The 17,542-nt window shown below is 52.1% G+C and overlaps 1 protein-coding gene across 1 annotated transcript in view; it reads right to left on the bottom strand.

The window, feature by feature from the left end:
• Nucleotides 1-17,542, bottom strand: part of TNNI3K (TNNI3 interacting kinase) — an 80,590-nt gene that overhangs the window by 41,310 nt on the left and 21,738 nt on the right. Inside the window, exons 6-13 of the mRNA XM_068169763.1 lie at nt 17,425-17,523; nt 15,602-15,740; nt 6,763-6,907; nt 6,567-6,671; nt 5,571-5,665; nt 4,557-4,706; nt 3,737-3,823; nt 311-367 (exon numbers count right to left, since the gene is read on the bottom strand). Of these exons, the coding sequence (XP_068025864.1) occupies nt 311-367; nt 3,737-3,823; nt 4,557-4,706; nt 5,571-5,665; nt 6,567-6,671; nt 6,763-6,907; nt 15,602-15,740; nt 17,425-17,523 (877 nt within the window). The remainder of the gene's footprint in view (nt 1-310; nt 368-3,736; nt 3,824-4,556; nt 4,707-5,570; nt 5,666-6,566; nt 6,672-6,762; nt 6,908-15,601; nt 15,741-17,424; nt 17,524-17,542) is intronic.

Here is a 17,542-nt window from a genome sequence, read left to right as displayed (position 1 = left end):
TGTCTGAATTCATGGATTTCATTAGCACTGCTCCACAATCACACCCTTTACTCCAAAGAAATAAAACCAAATCAATTTTGTAAGGTAAATGAAAGCAAGGTGAATGCTGAGCCTGATGTTGAGCCACAGAGCTAAGGATGTTGCTTCCCACAGAATCCCAGGGAGATGCAACTGCTCCTTGTGCCTGTGGTTACAGTGCTGAACAAGGAACTCCAGGGATGTTGGATCTCCCATAGCCTGTTCAGGCTGACAACCACCCTGGCTAAAAGGACCATGAAAGCTGCACTTCCCCCCTTGCCATCAGCAGTACCTTTAGTCATGCTCTTGATCTTCCCCAGAGGGGATGGCACAGACACATAGGAGCCATCTGAAAGACAAGGACAGATCAGTGGTCACAGAATCATTGGAAAAGACCTCTACAATCATCAAGTTCAACCATCAACCCAACACCACCATGGCCATTAAACCACGGCCCCGAGTGCCACGGCCACAGGTTCCATGAGCTCCAGGGATGGTGACTCCACCACTCCCCTGGGCAGCCTGCTCCAGTGCCTGACCACTCCTGCAGGAAAGAAATTGTTCCTCATGTGCAATACAAACCTCCCCCAGCACCATTTCAGGCCATTTACTCTTCCCTATCACCTGATACTAGGAGGAGAAACCAACCCCCATTTGGCTCCAACCTCCTGTCAGGGAGTTGTAGACAACCAGAAGGTCTCCCCTCAAGCCTCCTTTTCTCCAGGCTCCACAGCCCCAGGTCCCACAGCTGCTCCTCCCCAGCCCTGTTCTCCAGACCCTTCACCAACTTCATTGCCCTTCTCTGGACCTGCTTCAGCCCTCAATGTCTGCCTTGGGCTAAGGGGCTCAAACCTGAACCCAGGATTCAAGGTGTGGCCTTGCCAGTGCCCGGCACAATGACTTCCCTGCTCCTGCTGGCCACACCATTGCTGATCCAGGCCAGGATGCTATTGGCCTTCTTGGCTACCTGGGCACATGCTGGCTCATGGTCAGCCAACATCAATCATCACCCCCAGGTCCTTCTCTGCTGAGCAGCTCTCCAGCCACCTTGCTCCAACTTCCTTGCAAGGGAGTTGTACCAGTTTGTATCAGCTGGGGGTACTGACTGACAGCTGGCTGAACATGAGCCTGCAGTGTGCCCAGGTGGCCAAGAAGGCCAAGGGCACCCTGGCCTGCAGCAGGAAGAGTGTGGCCAGCAGGAGCAGGGAAGTCATTCTGCCCTGTGCTCAGCACTGCTTAGGCCACACCTTGAGTCCTGTGTCCAGTTCTGGGCTCCTCAGTTTAAGAAGGACATTGAGAGACTTGAAGGTGTCCTGAGAAGGGCAACGAGGCTGGGGAGGGGTCTGGAGCACAGCCCTGTGAGGAGAGGCTGAGGGAGCTGGGGTTGCTTAGCCTGGAGAAGAGGAGGCTCAGGGGAGACCTTCTTGCTCTCTCCAACTCCCTGAACAGAATAGAACAGAACAGAACAGAACAGAACAGAACAGAATAGAATAGAATAGACCAGACCAGACCAGACCAGGTTGGAAGAGACCTTCAAGATCATTGTGTCCAACCTATCATCCAACCTATCAACCAATCCAACCCACCTAATCACCTAAACCATGGCACCAAGCACCCCATCATTGTAGCCAGGTCGGGGTTGATCTCTTCTCCCAGGCAACTAGCCCCAGAACAAGAGGACACAGTCTCAAGCTGTGCCAGGGAAGTTTAGGCTGGAGGTGAGGAGAAAGTTCTTCACAGAGAGAGTTGTTGGCCGTTGGCATGTGCTGCCCAGGGAGGTGGTGGAGTCCCCATCCCTGGAGGTGTTCAAGAGGGAATTGGATGTGGCACTTGGTGCCCTGGTCAAGTAGTCATGAGGTCTAGGGTGACAGGTTGGGCTTGATGATCTTTGAGGTCTCTTCCAACCTTGTTGATTCTATGAGTCTATGGCTTTGTGCAGGAGCTCAGATCAGATTCCCAAGCCCTGCCATCCAGGCTGTGAACACATCCTGCTGTCTTGTTCACCCACTGTATTTTCTGGAAGACCTCAGCTTTCTCCAGGTACCAGAAATGTCATCTCTTGTTCTTCTGCTTGACTGGGAGCTGAGCTCTGTAAACACCCAGCTTTAAAGCATCTGTCTGGATGTGTTAATTGCTTGCCCAAATACATCTCCAACACCTTGCAGAAGCTCAGTCCAGCTAAGGCTCTGCACACACTTGAGAGGTGCTGCACCTAAATCTGGGACTGGTCACACTGTGCAGGAAGTGGAAAGAGAAGCTTTGACTGTGGGGTCCTCCTGGTTCCACAGCAAGAGGAATCCCTGGCCTGGAGAAGCCCCAGTGCAGAAGATGTTCACCTCCTCTGTAGGCAGCATTCCCAACACACTGCACAACAGCCTGCTTAGCTAACCCTGGGGATCAATATCCTTCTGGGCTTTTGTCAACACAAAGAAGGATTTTTGCAGCAGAAAGGGTCATTAATTGCTCCCCAGGGGGACTCAGATGCCCCAAACACAAGGGAGTCTGAGCAGTGCAAGACACCAAATGTCAGCACAGCAACCTCAGAGAGGCTGCCTGAGAGAGGTAGGAAGGATGTAGGAAGGTGTGAGCAATGATGGCCAGGGACTGAGCTCCATCTCAGGGCTTTCAGCTTTCCTTCCTAGTGAGTGACATGGAGTGAGAATGGAATGGAATGGAATGGAATGGAATGGAATGGAATGGAATGGAATGGAATGGAATGGAATAGAATGGAATGGAATGGAATGGAATGGAATGGAATGGAATGGACCAGGCTGGAAGAGACCTTCAAGATCATCAAGTCCAACCTATCATCCAACACCATCTAATCAACTAAACCTTGCAACCAAGCACCCCATCAAGTCTCCTCCTGAACACCTCCAATGATGGTGACTCCACCACCTCCCTGGGCAGCCCAATCCAATGGGCAATCACTCTCCCTGTGTAGAACTTCTTCCTGACATCCAGCCTAAACCTCCCCTGACGCAGCCTGAGACTGTGTCCTCTTGTTCTGACAACTCTGGAATGGAATGGACCAGACCAGGTTGGAAAAGACCTCAGAGATCACCAAGTCCAACCTATCACCCAACACAATCTAATCAGCTAAACCATGGCACCAAGTGCCTCAACCAGGCTCTTAAACACCTCCAGTGATGACGACTCCACCATCTCCCTGGGCAGCACATCCCAATGGCCAATCTCTCTTTCTATGAAGAACTTCTTCCTCACCTCCAACCTAAAACTCCCCTGACACAGCTTGAGACTGTGTCCTCTTGTTCTGGTGCTGCTTGCCTGCCTGGGCGAAGAGACCAACCCCCACCTGGCTACAACCTCCCTTCAGGGAGTTGCAGAGAGCAAGAAGGTCTCCCCTGAGCCTCCTCTTCTCCAGGCTAAGCAACCCCAGCTCCCTCAGCCTCTCCTCACAGCGCTGTGCTCCAGACCCCTCCCCAGCTTTCTTGCCCTTCTCTGGACACCTTCCAGCAGCTCAACATCTTTCCTAAACTGAGGAGCCCAGAACTGGACCCAGGACTCAAGGTTATATTTGTAAGACAAAGGAAGATTTTTGGCCTAAGCTGGAAAATTGTGACTCTCATGACACTAATTTTGTGCCAAACAGACCCCATCCAGAGCTCCCTGACTTTGGCAGAACATTCCCAGAGATTCCTGCAGTCCCTGGGTCAGGCCTGCTGGGTACACCAGGAGGTGATTGCTCAGACCATACCTCCTCCAGGCTGTGAGTATTCGTTGCAGGGGGAGTCATCCTGGGGCCTCTTGTAGTGCTTCAGGAGGGTCACAATGGCATCATGGCCTGAGAAAGGAAGAGGAGATGTAAGGGTTTGCAGGGAGCTCCACAGGTGTTTTTCAAATGCAGTCATTCAGAGGATATATCTGCTTGGAAGAGACCTCAAAGAGCATCCAGTCCAGCCCTCAACCCAGCACTGAAGGGTCATAGTCTCATAGTATCAGTCAGGGTTGGAAGGGACCACAAGCATCAGCTAGTTCCAACCCCCCTGCCATGGGCAGGGACACCCCACACTAGATCAGCCTGGCCAGAGCCTCAGCCAGCCTGGCCTTAAACACCTCCAGGGACAGCGCCCCGATCACCTCCCTGGACAACCCATCCCAGGGCTTCACCACTCTCATGGTGAAGAACCTCCTCCTCACCTCCAGCCTGAATCTCCCCACCTCCAGCTTCATTCCATTCCCCCTAGTCCTATCACTACCTGAGATCCTGAGCAGTCCCTCCCCAGCCTTCCTGTAGCCCCCTTCAGATACTGGAAGGCCACAATGAGGTCACCTCGGAGCCTTCTCTTCTCCAGACTGAACAGCCCCAACTCCCTCAGTCTGTCCTCACAGCAGAGCAGCTCCAGCCCTCTGATCATCCTCCTGGCCCTTCTCTGGACACCTTCCAGCACCTCCAGATCCCTCTTGTCATAGGGGGACTAAACCATCACTAAACCATGTCCCTAAGCACCAAGTCCACTCACTGCTTAAACCCCTCCAGGGACAGTGAATCAGCAGCAACCAGACAGTGGAAGTACCTTTCTCATAAGCCCACATCAGACAGGTCTGCTCATCCTTTTCCCCACTGGACCTGCTGGGATCACAAGCTACCAGATTCATGTCGGCTCCGTTATCCAGCAGAAACTGCACCAGTCGAATGTGGCCGTGGTAGCAGGCACAGTGCAGGCCTACAAGAGGAGAGCAGGGAGGTCAGCAAGGCTCCCACAACACTCAGCACCTTGAGTCCCTCAATAAGGAACACAGAGCCCAAAACACAGCCTAGGAGAGAGGTGACAATGAACTCCTAACACCTCCAGAACCCAACTACTGCTGCTCCACCACGCCAGCCTCTGCTCCACCACCTTCAGATCACATTTCACATCTCTGTATGCAAGGAAAAGCAAATGTGGAGCTTCTAGTTGTGGCACATGGAGGTGTGCAGCCCTCCAGACAGTGTCCTCTGTGCCCAGCCTCAGCAGAACAATCATAGAGTCATGGAACATACTGTGTTGGACGGGACCTTTAAAGGTCATCTAATCCATACCCCCTGCAGCAGAGACATCTCCAACTTAGATCATAGTATCACAGTATCAGTCAGGGTTGGAAGGGACCACAAGGATCATCTAGTTCCAACCCCCCTGCTATGGGCAGGGACACCCCACACTAGATCAGGCTGGTTGCTCAGAGCCCCATCAAGCCTGATCCTGAATGTCTCCAGGGATGGGGCTTCCACCACCTCTCTGAGCAAGCTGTTCCAGTGTTCCACCACCTTCCTTGGGCCTAATCCTTGCTGATCTTCAGAACTGATGTACATCCAGTTTTATTCCTCAAACACACACTAATAAGCCTGACTTCTCCTCACTCAGCTCTTACCACTTCTACACCTGCCTGCAAACATATCTCCAGAAAGATGAGACCTGTCTGAAGGTCACTGAAGGATGCTGCTCCTCATGTTTCCCTGGGAATCCCCCTGGCAAGCCTCACTTTGCAGGGCTCCCACATTTGGTAGTGCTGGGGTATGCACTCAGTCACAACCAGGAGGAGGATGTTACCTGTGTGTCCATCTCTTCCTTGGTGGTTGATGCTTACAACATTCTGGTCAAGAAGATATTTGACAAGTTCTATGTTCTTCCCATAGGTGCAAGCACTGCAAAAAACCAAGGGGAAAGTCCAGGGGCTCTTTAGTCTGGAGAAGAGAAGACTGAGAGGGGATTTAATCAATGCCTATCAATAGCTGAGGGCTGGGGGTCAGGAGGGAGGGGACAGGCTCTGCTCAGCTGCACCCTGGGATAGGACAAGGAGCACTGGATGGAAGCTGCAGCACAGGAGGCTCCACCTCAACACAAGGAGGAACTTCTTCACTGTGAGGGTGACAGAGCCCTGGAGCAGGCTGCCCAGAGAGGTTGTGGAGTCTCCTTCTGTGGAGCCTTTCAAGGCCTATCTGGATGTGCTCCTGTGTGAGCTGAGCTGGATTGTATGGTCCTGCTCTGGCAGGGGGGTTGGACTGGATGATCTCTTTGGGATGATCACTTAGTGCCATGGTTTAGTTGATTAGATGGTGTTGGGTGAGAGGTTGGGCTTGATGGTCTCCAAGGTCTTTTCCCACCCATTCCATTCCATTCCATTTTTAAAAGGAGTCCCATGGAAAAGGCAAAGGGTGATGGGGACAAGTTATTGCTGGGGAGATTCCCATTGCACTCCAGAAGAAAATGCTTCCCCATGAGAACAGATGGACACTGGAATCATCTCCCAGGGGAAGTGGTGGATTATTCTATGCTGGGCAGTTTTAATACTCAGCTCGACAGCATGGTGGGTCATCTCATTTCAACTGCACCACCACCTAGAAAAGTTGGTCCAGGTGATCCTTGGGGTCCCTTCCAACCTGGCATGCTGGGATTCCATGATTCTACCTCTTCATGTCTTCTCCTATATCCCAAACAAACAGCTTAGTGCTCATGGTGAGCTCACTGCTTGCTTCGTTCCTCACCTGGCTGTTGGGAGACACCTATCAGATGAATTCCCTGGATGCAGGCTTCCAAACCTCTCACCTGTGGAAAGCTGTTTCACTGAATATGTTTTCTTTGGTGAGACTTTCTGTCCCTGACAGCTGAATGATTTCCTTGACGACTTCCAGCTTCCCGTTGTAGCAGGCCCTGGGGATGAAGGCAGCAGAGAGGCCATTAACACCACCAGCCTCCCCGGCACACCCAACCCCCGTAAGCCAGAGCTGCCCTGCTCACTCACAGGTGTAGAGGGGTGTCTCCATAGATGTTCACCACGTGGGGCTGGACCTCGAAGCCGCTCTGCAGCAAGAACTTCACAATCTCGTGGTGGCCAAAGCGCGAGCAGAAGTGCAGCGGAACGTGGTCCTCATTGTCCTGAGCATTCACTGCCATGGGACCCAGGAAAACACCCAAGAACAGTGTGACACAGAACTGCTCTGGATGGTCTGCCCAAGGGCAACAGTGGAGTCACCACCCCTGGGGGGATTCAAGCAGTGTGTGGACCTGGTACTTCGGGCAGTGGTGTAGCATTTACCCTTCTGTGCTGGGTCAAGGGCTGGGCTGGATGATCATAGAATCAACCCAACCCAATCAAATCAACCAAACCCAAGCAAATGGAGAGCTGCACACCAAACCCACAACCCAACCAAATGCCTGATTCTATGATTCATTGCCCCTGATCTTATCCATACAGGACTTCTTGCTGCTCTTCTGCTGCCTACTCAGGTTTACCCATAAGATAAAATAGAATCATAGAAACAACCAGGTTGGAAAAGACCTCAGAGATCATCAAGTCCAACCTCTCACCCAACACCTCAGGACTAACTAAACCATGGCTCCAAGGGCCACATCCAAGCCTTTTTTGAACACCCCCAGGGATGGGGACCCCACCACCTCCTTGGGCAGCACATCCCAAGGGCCAATCTCTCTGGCTGGGAAGAACTTTCTCCTCACCTCCAGCCTAAACCTCCCCTGGCACAGCTTGAGACTGTGTCCTCTTGTTCTGGTGCTGGGTGCCTGGGAGAAGAGACCAACCCCCACCTGGCTACAACCTCCCTTCAGATAGTTGTAGAGAGCAAGAAGGTCTCCCCTGAGCCTCCTCTTCTCCAGGCTAAGCAACCCCAGCTTGACTCATGGGCAGGAATTGTTTGAGGCTGCTATTTACCCTGGACCATATCCATGCCCCTCTGCCTGTTTAGGGGCCAGGAAGATGCATTCCAGCACCTGGGAACTTTCTCAGCCATGCCTGGAGTGGGCCTGGTTATACCTCCCATAGTTCCTCGTTAACTTCACTATCAGGAAGCAAAAGGGAGCTTGGACAAGGCTCTAGGCCAAGCTGTCCATTGGTACAGACACACAGGAATACTCTTTTCCCACCCCCAAAAGGGGCTTTATGTATTTGTAAAAGAGACCAAGTGCCTCTGTGGTTCTTGGTGAATTTCTGTGTTTGAAGCCAGCACAACCCTAACTGGCTGATGCCACAGCCGCTGGAAGTGTCAGACCCAGCTCCTGCACAGGACCCTTTGTTCTCAGCTCTGTCTAGCACCAGTTCTTTGAGACGATTTACAAGCAATTAACAGACAACTAAGGAGCAATTAGTCCTTACAGGAACCCAAACCTGTGCCACACAGACTTTCCTGCAGCACTCTGACAAACATCTCCCAGGAATGATTCCCTCCTGAGGCTGATCCTCCCTGGGGCAAAGGCTAAACCAACACAGACCCAGGTTCTGTCTTGTCTATGAGGATAAAGGGCAGTGGAAATAAACCCCTGCTTTAAAACTTTTCTCAGGTAAAGCCAAAGGCTCACAGAAAAGGTCAGCCCTTCAAACCGAGCTGAACTTACAACTTCAGTTGTGGCTAGTGACACTTCCAAACATCAATGCTCTTTCAGGATGAAAACAAAGAGAAGGATTTCTGTAATCTGTGGCCTGCAAATATCATTAACTGCTCCCATTTACCCTCTCAGGTGAATGGGAACCTATCATAAGACTCACATCAAAAGGAGAGAGGAAAAGAAGATAGGATAGGATAGGATAGGATGGGATGGAATCGGATAGGATGGAATAGGAAAGGATAGGAAAGAATGGGATAGAATAGGATAGAATGGAATAGGATAGGATAGGATGGAATAGACCATGTTGGAAATGACTTTCGAGATCATCAAGTCCAACCTCTCACCCAACACCATCTAACCAACTCAACCATGGCACCAAGTGCCTCAGCCAGGCTCTTCCTAAACACTTCCAGTGATGACGACTCCACCACCTCCCTGGGCAGCACATCCCAGTGGCCAATATCTCTTGGTGGGAAGAATTTTCTCCTCACCTCCAGCCTAAACCTCCCCTGGCACAGCTTGAGACTGTGTCCTCTTGTTCTGGTGCAGCTTGCCTGGGAGAAGAGACCAACCCCCACCTGGCTACAACCTCCCTGCAGGGAGTTGGAGAGAGCAAGAAGGTCTCCCCTGAGCCTCCTCTTCTCCAGGCTAAGCAACCCCAGCTCCCTCAGCCTCTCCTCCCAGGGCTGTGCTCCAGACCCCTCCCCAGCTTTCTTGCCCTTCTCTGGACACCTTCCAGCAGCTCAACATCTTTCCTGAACTGAGGAGCCCAGAACTGGACACAGGACTCAAGGTGTGGCCTGAGCAGTGCTGAGCACAGGGCAGAATGACTTCCCTGCTCCTGCTGGCCACACTCTTCCTGCTGCAGGCCAGGATGCCCTTGGCCTTCTTGGACACCTGGGCACACTGCAGGCTCATATTCAGCCTACCATCAACCAGCACCCCCAGGTCCCTTTCTGCCTGGCTGCTCTCAGCCACTCTGACCCCAGCCTGTAGCACTGCCTGGGGTTGTTGTGGCCAAAGTGTAGAACCTGGCACCTGGAGGTGCTCAATCTCCTGTCCTTGGACTCTGCCCATCTGTCCAGCCTGGCAAAGTCTCTCTGCAGAGCTCTCCTACCCTCTAACAGATCAACTCCTGCCCCCAACTTGGTGGCATCTGCAAACTTACTGCTGATGGACTCAATGCCCTCCTCCAGATCATCAAAAAAGATACTGAAGAGGACGGGGCCCAGCACTGATCCCTGGGGCACACCACTGGTGCCTGGCTGCCAGCTGGCTGTGGCACCATTCACCACCACTCTCTGGGCTCAGCCTCCAGCCAGTTCCTAACCCAGCTCAGAGTTGCTGCTGTCCAAGCCAGGGGCTGACAGCTTGGCCAGGAGTTAGCTCTGGGGGATGGTGTCCAAGGCCTTGCTGCAGCCCAGGCAGACCACATCCACAGCCTGCCCCACATCCACCATAGCATAGAAGATCAGGTTGGTCAGGCAGGACCAACTGTTTTATTTCTCCACTGTAAAATGATTCTCCAGTTTAGGGAGGGATGTGACACATTAGCCTTTACTTGCCATTGCAGTGCTCTACCAGACACAGATTCATCCTGAAGAGCAATAAATAAGAGGAGAATAAATGCCAAAGGTTTATTGCAATGAATGTCAGAGTTTCAGGATGTGGACCCAGGGGCTGGCCTGAAGGACAGCAGGGGGCTCAGGGCCACGAGCTTCCACAGCACAATGGGGTGTAAGGTACAAGGAGCAGGGAAGGAAACACACATCTTCTCCCTTGCTTGTGCAGTTGGGAATGATGTCAGATTCTCCAAACCACTTCCCTCACCTCTGGAAGGATGTGCAACCACTGCTGGAGATGAGGGGGTTTGCTCTAGATTCAACCTATGAGGGTTGGAAGGGACCTCAAGGCTCAGCCAGTCCCAACCCCCCTGCCATGGCCAGGGACACCTCACACCACAGCAGGTTGCTCACAGCCACATCCAGCCTGGCTGCAAACACCTCCAGGCAGGAGGCTTCCACCACCTCCCTGGGCAACCTGTGCCAGGCTCTCACCACCCTCCTGGGCAACAACTTCTTCCTCACATCCAATCTCAATCTCCCCATTTCTAGTTTTGCTCCATCCCCCCCAGTCCTATCCCTCCCTGACACTCTCAAAAGTCCCTCCCCAGCTTTTCTGTACCCCACTGCAGATCTGGAAGGCCACAATGAGGTCTCCTGGGAGCCTTCTCTTCTACAGTCTGAATAGCCCCAACTCCCATAGCAGAGCAGCTCCAGCCCTCTGCTCCTCCTCCTGGCCCTTCTCTGGACACCTTCCAGCACCTCCAGATCCTTCCTGGCACAGAGGCTCCAGAACTGGCCCCAGAGCTCCAGCTGTGCTCTCAGCAGAGTGGAGCAGAAGGGGAGAATCCCCTCCCTGGCCCTGCTGGCTCTGCTTCTCTTGCTGCAGCTCAGGATAGGATTGGCTTTCTGGTCTACAAGTGCTCCCTGCTGGCTCCTGTTGAGCTTCTCCTCCACCAGCACCCCTAAAATAAGGCCTTAAGTGGGAGCCTTTTGCTATCTAAATGGAACACAGGGGATAAAGTGTCCTAAAGTGAAGGAGCCATTCAGAATCAAGCCACAAAAATGCAGGAGAAGTACTCTGGAGGAGAGACACGGCAAGAAGGGCATGCCATTGAGGCAGGAATGACTAAGGAAGAGCCCAGGAGAGTTCTTCAGACTGAAGATTTAAAGTATTTGTATGTTAAATGGAGGAGAGAGAGTACAGCTGGCATGGCAGCCAGGGCCTGAGAAACTGAGGTTGCCTTACAAGGGGAAATGGGCAGACGCCAAGTTCTTGTCTGGAACAGAATGGAGCACTGCAGAAATGATGCTGAGGACTGAGACTTGCTGGAGGTAGCAGGTTAGAGGAGAAACCATTACAGCCAGTGAAAGGAGGAGAAGGACACTGCAAGCCTGTTTCAGAAGAGGGAAGCAGCCCAAGTCCCAGGGAGGGGAAAGTGTTGAATATTCTGAGCAGTGTGCCTGGACGTGCCTGGGTTTATAACACCCAGCACTGGTTTCAGAGCTGAAATAGCTTGGGTTTGGCAGTGGTGACAGCCACTTTTAGAGATTCCCCCCCCAAAATAGGACCTACAACTCTGGGCAGCACAGCTGCCCTGAAAGCAAACACATTTTATCATTCCTGTGGTCTCTTGATAAAGACAAACAATTGGTTTTCTATCAGGTGGTGCCTGAAAGTAACCTCCAGGTCCAGCAGTTAGAAGAAGAAGAATAAACAGCATTCAGCTCACATGAAGCCAAGGAAATGTTTGTTTCCAGGCTACCAACCACTTCTGTTTGAGCTGCCCCAGCAGGCTCCCAACCAGCTTTTCTCATAGGACTGTTTTTCTTTCATTTTGGAAGGAAGAGGTTTTGGAGTCATAGAACCACAGAATTGTCAGGGTTGGAAGGGACCTCAAGGCTCAGCCAGCTCCAACCCCCCTGCCATGGCCAGGGACACCTCACACTACAGCAGGTTGCTCACAGCCACATCCAGCCTGGCTGCAAACACCTCCAGGCAGGAGGCTTCCACCACCTCCCTGGGCAACCTGTGCCAGGCTCTCACCACCCTCATGGGGAACAACTTCTTCCTCACAGCCAATCTCAGTCTACCCATTTCTAGTTTTGTTCCATTGCCCCCAGTCCTATCCCTCCCTGACACCCTCAGAAGTCCCTCCCCAGCTTTCTTGGAACCCCCTTAAGATACTGGAAAGCCACAATGAGGTCTCCTGGGAGCCTTCTCTTCTCCAGACTGAACAGCCCCAACTCCCTCAGTCTGTGCTCACAGCAGAGCAGCTCCAGCCCTCTGCTCCTCCTCGTGGCCCTTCTCTGGACACCTTCCAGCACCTCCAGATCCTTCCTGGCACAGAGGCTCCAGAACTGGATGCAGTACTCCAGGTGGGGTCTCAGCAGAAGACGACTGTGGTGGCCAGGGGGTTGCTGGTGGGTGTGCTAGCAGCACATTCTGAAACAAGACTCTCATGGCATCCTGGCACAGGGTTTTCCTTCAGTCGGAGGAATTAAGGATGTGATGCTGAAAAAAGGGCTACAAAGATGCCAAGGGGACCAGAACATCTCTCTTCTGATGAGAGACTGAGACATTTGGGGCTTTCTAGTCTGGAAAAGTGCAGACTGAGATGAGCAGAGGAGGAGAATCCCCTCCCTGGCCCTGCTGGCTCTGCTTCTCTTGCTGCAGCCCAGGCTCTGCTTGGCTTTCTGGGCTGCAAGTGCTCACTGCTGGCTCCTGTTGAGCTTCTCTTCTCCAGACTGAACAGCCCTGAACTCCCTTTCCAACTTTAAGGAGAAAAAGCCTTCCCAATTTTATTACAATTATCCTAGGGGGGAAAAAAATATCTGCCAGCTTGCAGAAATGAATCAAAACTTCTGAAGTGATCCTTTGCAGCCCAGTTATTGCTGCATTCTATCACTTGGATATTCTAAACCAGAAAACTGAATTCCCTGACACAATAAATAATGCAAGCTGATAATCATCTTGACTCAGTAATGCAAAGGAAATCTTGAGGAGTTTGGAGGGTGTGAGGAAAGAACAAGAAAGAAAGAAAGGAGAAAGTAAAAGCTGCTGAAGCAGAACTGAGAAATCCAGTCTGTGAAGACCTCAGCTAGTTAAGGCAAATTAAGTGACAGCTAGAACAGAACAGAATAGAACAGAACAGAGCAGAAAAGAATAGAACAGAGCAGAATAGAACAGAACAGAGCAGAATAGAACAGAACAGAGCAGACCAGGTTGGAAGAGACCTTGGAGATCATCAAGTCCAACCTCTCACCCAACACCATCTGATCAACTCAACCATGGCACCAAGTGCCTCAGCCAGGCTCTTCCTAAACACCTCCAGGGATGGGGACTCCACCACCTCCCTGGGCAGCACATCCCAATGGCCAATCTCTCTTGCTGGGAAGAATTTCTTCCTCACCTCCAGCCAAACCTCCCCTGGCACAGCTTGAGACTGTGCCCTCTTGTTCTGGTGCTGCTTGCCTGGGAGAAGAGACCAACCCCCACCTGGCTACAACCTCCCTGCAGGGAGTTGGAGAGAGCAAGAAGGTCTCCCCTGAGCCTCCTCTTCTCCAGGCTAAGCAACCCCAGCTCCCTCAGCCTCTCCTCACAGGGCTGTGCTCCAGACCCCTCCCCAGCTTTCTTGCCCTTTTCTGGACACCTTCAAGTCTCTCCATGTCCTTCTGAGGACCTTGATGGAGACATGGGCAGCACCACTGGGATGTTTTTCTTACAGCTCTTGTGGCTGGGTGGGAGAGCTCTGCCTGCTGTCAGGCTGCCACCACCGCAGCGTTCCAGCAGCGTCCTGACCTTTTCAGGCTGATTTGGTGGCCACAGTTTCCCTGCAGTTGCCATGGCCCCAGAGCCCAGCCACGAGCGAGCCAGGTGATGTTCAAAGCAGCAGCTCAGGTTTATGACACCAATTACTGTTCAGCACAGAACACTGCCAGCATCTCTTCAGCTTATGTCCCCAATTACTTCCATTCCTGGACACTTAAGAGTCATTCGTCTGCTGCTGTATTTATGCCAAGTTTGAAAGCAGGCTGATTGGAGCAGAAGACTTCCTGCCTCCAGTCTTCTGTTTCTTCTTTACCAGTGATGAAGATGCTGATTTTAAAGAAGAGAACCTGAAATGGTGTCCCAGATTCTTTTCCTTATGGAATACACTGGCTGTGAACCTCCCCCTGCCTAGATGTGGTGAGTGAACATCTCCTCTTCCCCCCCCTTTTCCTTATAATTACCTCAGTCCTGTGCACACCACAACTGACACAGCAAGAGCTCACTGCTGGAAAAAGCACTCACAGCTCTGAGGTGTGCTCTTTGCCTCCACACTTGTTCCTGCCTGAGCAGGATGTGTGCTGGAGGTGAGATTCACACAGAACATGGTAAATCTGTGCTGGTAAACCTAGCAAAGGGGATTCATAGAAAGTTTGGAGTCCATCATCAGGAAATTCGCAGATGAGACCAAGCTGGGGGCAGGAGTTGATCTGTTGGAGGGCAGGAGAGCTGTGCAGAGGGACCCTGACAGGCTGGGCAGAGTCCAAGGGCAGGAGATTGAACATATCCAGGTGCCAGGTTCTACACATTGGCCACAGCAACCCCAGGCAGTGCTACAGGCTGGGGGCAGAGTGGCTGAGAGCAGCCTGGCACAATGGGACTTGGGGTACTGGTTGACAGAAGCTGAACATGAGCCAGCAGTGTGCCCAGGTGGTCAAGAAGGCCAAGGGCATCAGGAAGAGCGTGGCCAGCAGGAGCAGGGAAGTCATTCTGCCCTGTGCTCAGCACTGCTTAGGCCACAGCTTGAGTCCTGTGTCCAGTTCTGGGCTCCTCAGGTTAGGAAAGAGGTTGAGCTGCTGGAAGGTGTCCAGAGAAGGGCAAGAAAGCTGGGGAGGGGTCTGGAGCACAGCCCTGGGAGGAGAGGCTGAGGGAGCTGGGGTTGCTTAGCCTGGAGAAGAGGAGGCTCAGGGGAGACCTTCTTGCTCTCTCCAACTGCCTGAAGGGAGGTTGTAGCCAGGTGGGGGTTGGTCTCTTCTCACAGGCAAGCAGCACCAGAACAAGAGGACACAGTCTCAAGCTGTGCCAGGGGAGGTTCAGGCTAGAGGTGTGGAGTGTGGAGAAAGTTCTTCCCAGCAAGAGAGATTGGCCATTGGGATGTGCTGCCCAGGGAGGTGGTGGAGTCCCCATCCCTGGGGGTGTTTAAGAAGAGCCTGGCTGAGGCCCTTGGTGCCATGGTTGAGTTGATTAGATGGTGTTGGGTGAGAGGTTGGACTTGATGATCTCAAAGGTCTCTTCCAGCCTGGTTAATTCTGTATTCTGAAGAGGACCCCTGAAAATCATCTAGTTCCCAGCCCCTGCTCTGGGCAGTGACACTTTCCACTAGACCAGGTTGCTCAAAGCTCCATCCAACCTGGTCTTGACCATCTCTTAGGAGGAGGAATCCACAATCTCCCTGTTTTGTGCTGCTGCTTCTCACCTGTAACTGAAGAATGCACATGGGGTGACAAACCAAGCACTCTTAAGAGCTGAAGGAAGTTCTCTAGCTGCTATTTTCTTTTTCAATTGCCCAGAGATGATTCATGAACACACAGAATATGTTAGGAAGCTAAATTCAAGGTTCAAAGCCTGACTCCAAGATAAAACAAAATGTTACAGTGGATTAGTATGATTATTTTATCAATGTCTCTGCTCACCATCAGCTTTGCTCCCCTCTTCCATCAAGAGCTTTGTAATGTTGAGGAAGCCTTTGGCAGCAGCCAGATGGAGTGGTCTGTCTCCAACTTCACCACTTGCATTCACATCAGCTCCAAACTTCAGCAAGAGGTGGGTCACCTAAAGGGTTCATTAGGGTTAAAAACCTCAGATGCAAGCAGAGCAGAGTCAGATGGAGCATTGCTTTGGGTAGTACTGGGTGTGAGCACTTCTCTGAGGGCCAAACAGGGAGGCCTCATTCATCCCCTGCTGTGTCCTATGGTAAAAGGCTGGGCACAAGGCACAGGGATTTAGAACCAATAAGGTTGGAAGAGACCTCAGAGATCATCAAGTCCAACCTATCACCCAACACCTCCTGACTAACTAAACCATGGCTTCAAGTGCCACATCCAAGCCTTTTCTGAACTCCTCCAGGGATGGGGACTCCACCACCTCCCTGGGCAGCACATTCCAGTGACCAATCTCTCTTTCTATGAAGAATTTCTTCCTAACATCCAGCCTGAACCTCCCCTGGCACAGCTTGAGACTGTGTCCTCTTGTTCTGAACCCCTCAGCCCAACACACCAGAAGTCATAGTATCAGTCAGGGTTGGAAGGGACCACAAGGATCAGCTAGTTCCAACCCCCTGCCATGGGCAGGGACACCCCACACTAGATCAGGCTGGCCAGAGCCTCATCCAGCCTGGTCTCTCAAGGATACTGGGTGAGGGAAACATGTATGGAAAAGCAGCATCTCAGGAGCATCTGCTTGGCTCCCACTCTTGCTGTCACCCAGCCCCAGAAGCATCTGGACTCAGTTCTTTCTAAAGCTGCTCCCACAACTCCTCAATGAACTGGAAGCCACCTGCCCCTGGAATGAAAAATACACTCCAACAAGAGGCCATCCTTTTAAACTTAAACATTCCCCAGAAGATGGGCTTTTAGCCCAAGAAAGGTACAGGGAATGACTTGTGTGAGTGAAAATGGAGCCATCAGCCCACTGCACATCAAAGAGCTGCTGAGGGCAAATGACTGCACTGTGAGACTGTCCATCTGCCAGCTGCACTTCAGTACCAGAGTGGAGAGGTTCAGTGTCAGCTTTGGTCAGGGCTGGAGTTTCACAGAGCCCCTGAGCTGTGTGACTGAAGCAAGCACAGCTGGACTGTTATGTGCACAGGAACCCTGTGGACAACCTGGCTTTCTAAATGGTCATTTTTGTGTTAAGTGTGGGAAGTGGAAAGAGCTGAGTTTGATGGCTGGAGAGGCACTTTATACAAAGGCATGGAGGGAGAGGATGAGGGCTGGTGGATTTGAACTGGAACAAGCTGGATTTAGATGAGACATTAGGAGGGAAGTCATAGAATGGCTTAGGTTGGACAGGATCTCAGAGATCATCTGCTCCAACCTCCCCACTATGGGCAGGGATGCCTCTTAACTAGACTTGGCTGCTTAAGGCCTTATCCAGCCTGGCCTTGCACACCCCCAGGGGGAAGGCATCCACAACCTCCCTGGGCAGCCTGATCTCAAGTCCCACCACCCTCATACTGAAATTCTTCCCCATGAGGGTGGTGAGATACTGGAACAGGTTGCCCAGTGAGGCTGTGGATGCCCTCTCCCTGGAGGTGTTCAAGGCCAGGTTGGATGAAGCCTTAAAGCAACCTGGGCTGCTGGGAGATGTCCCTGCCCACAGCAGGGGGCTTGGAACTAGATGATTTTTAAGGTCCCTTCCCACCCAAAGCATTCTGTGATTCTATGATAGCCAACACTCAGCCTACAGCTGCCTTGGGGTTCCACTCCTCAGCTTCCCAAAGCTCCTGTGTAGTTACCTGCTCGTGGCCATAGTAGGCAGCAATGTGCAAGGGGGTGAAGAAAACTGCGTCCTGAACGTTGACGTAGGCTCCGTGCTGCAGCAGAACATCAACAGCCTAGGGGCACACAGACAGA

This window comes from Melanerpes formicivorus, unplaced genomic scaffold (genome assembly GCF_026170545.1).
Source record: "Melanerpes formicivorus ecotype bairdi unplaced genomic scaffold, bMelFor1.0.p_v2 SCAF_222, whole genome shotgun sequence".
Taxonomy (NCBI): domain Eukaryota; kingdom Metazoa; phylum Chordata; class Aves; order Piciformes; family Picidae; genus Melanerpes; species Melanerpes formicivorus.
This window is presented reverse-complemented; position numbering and strand designations above follow the sequence as displayed.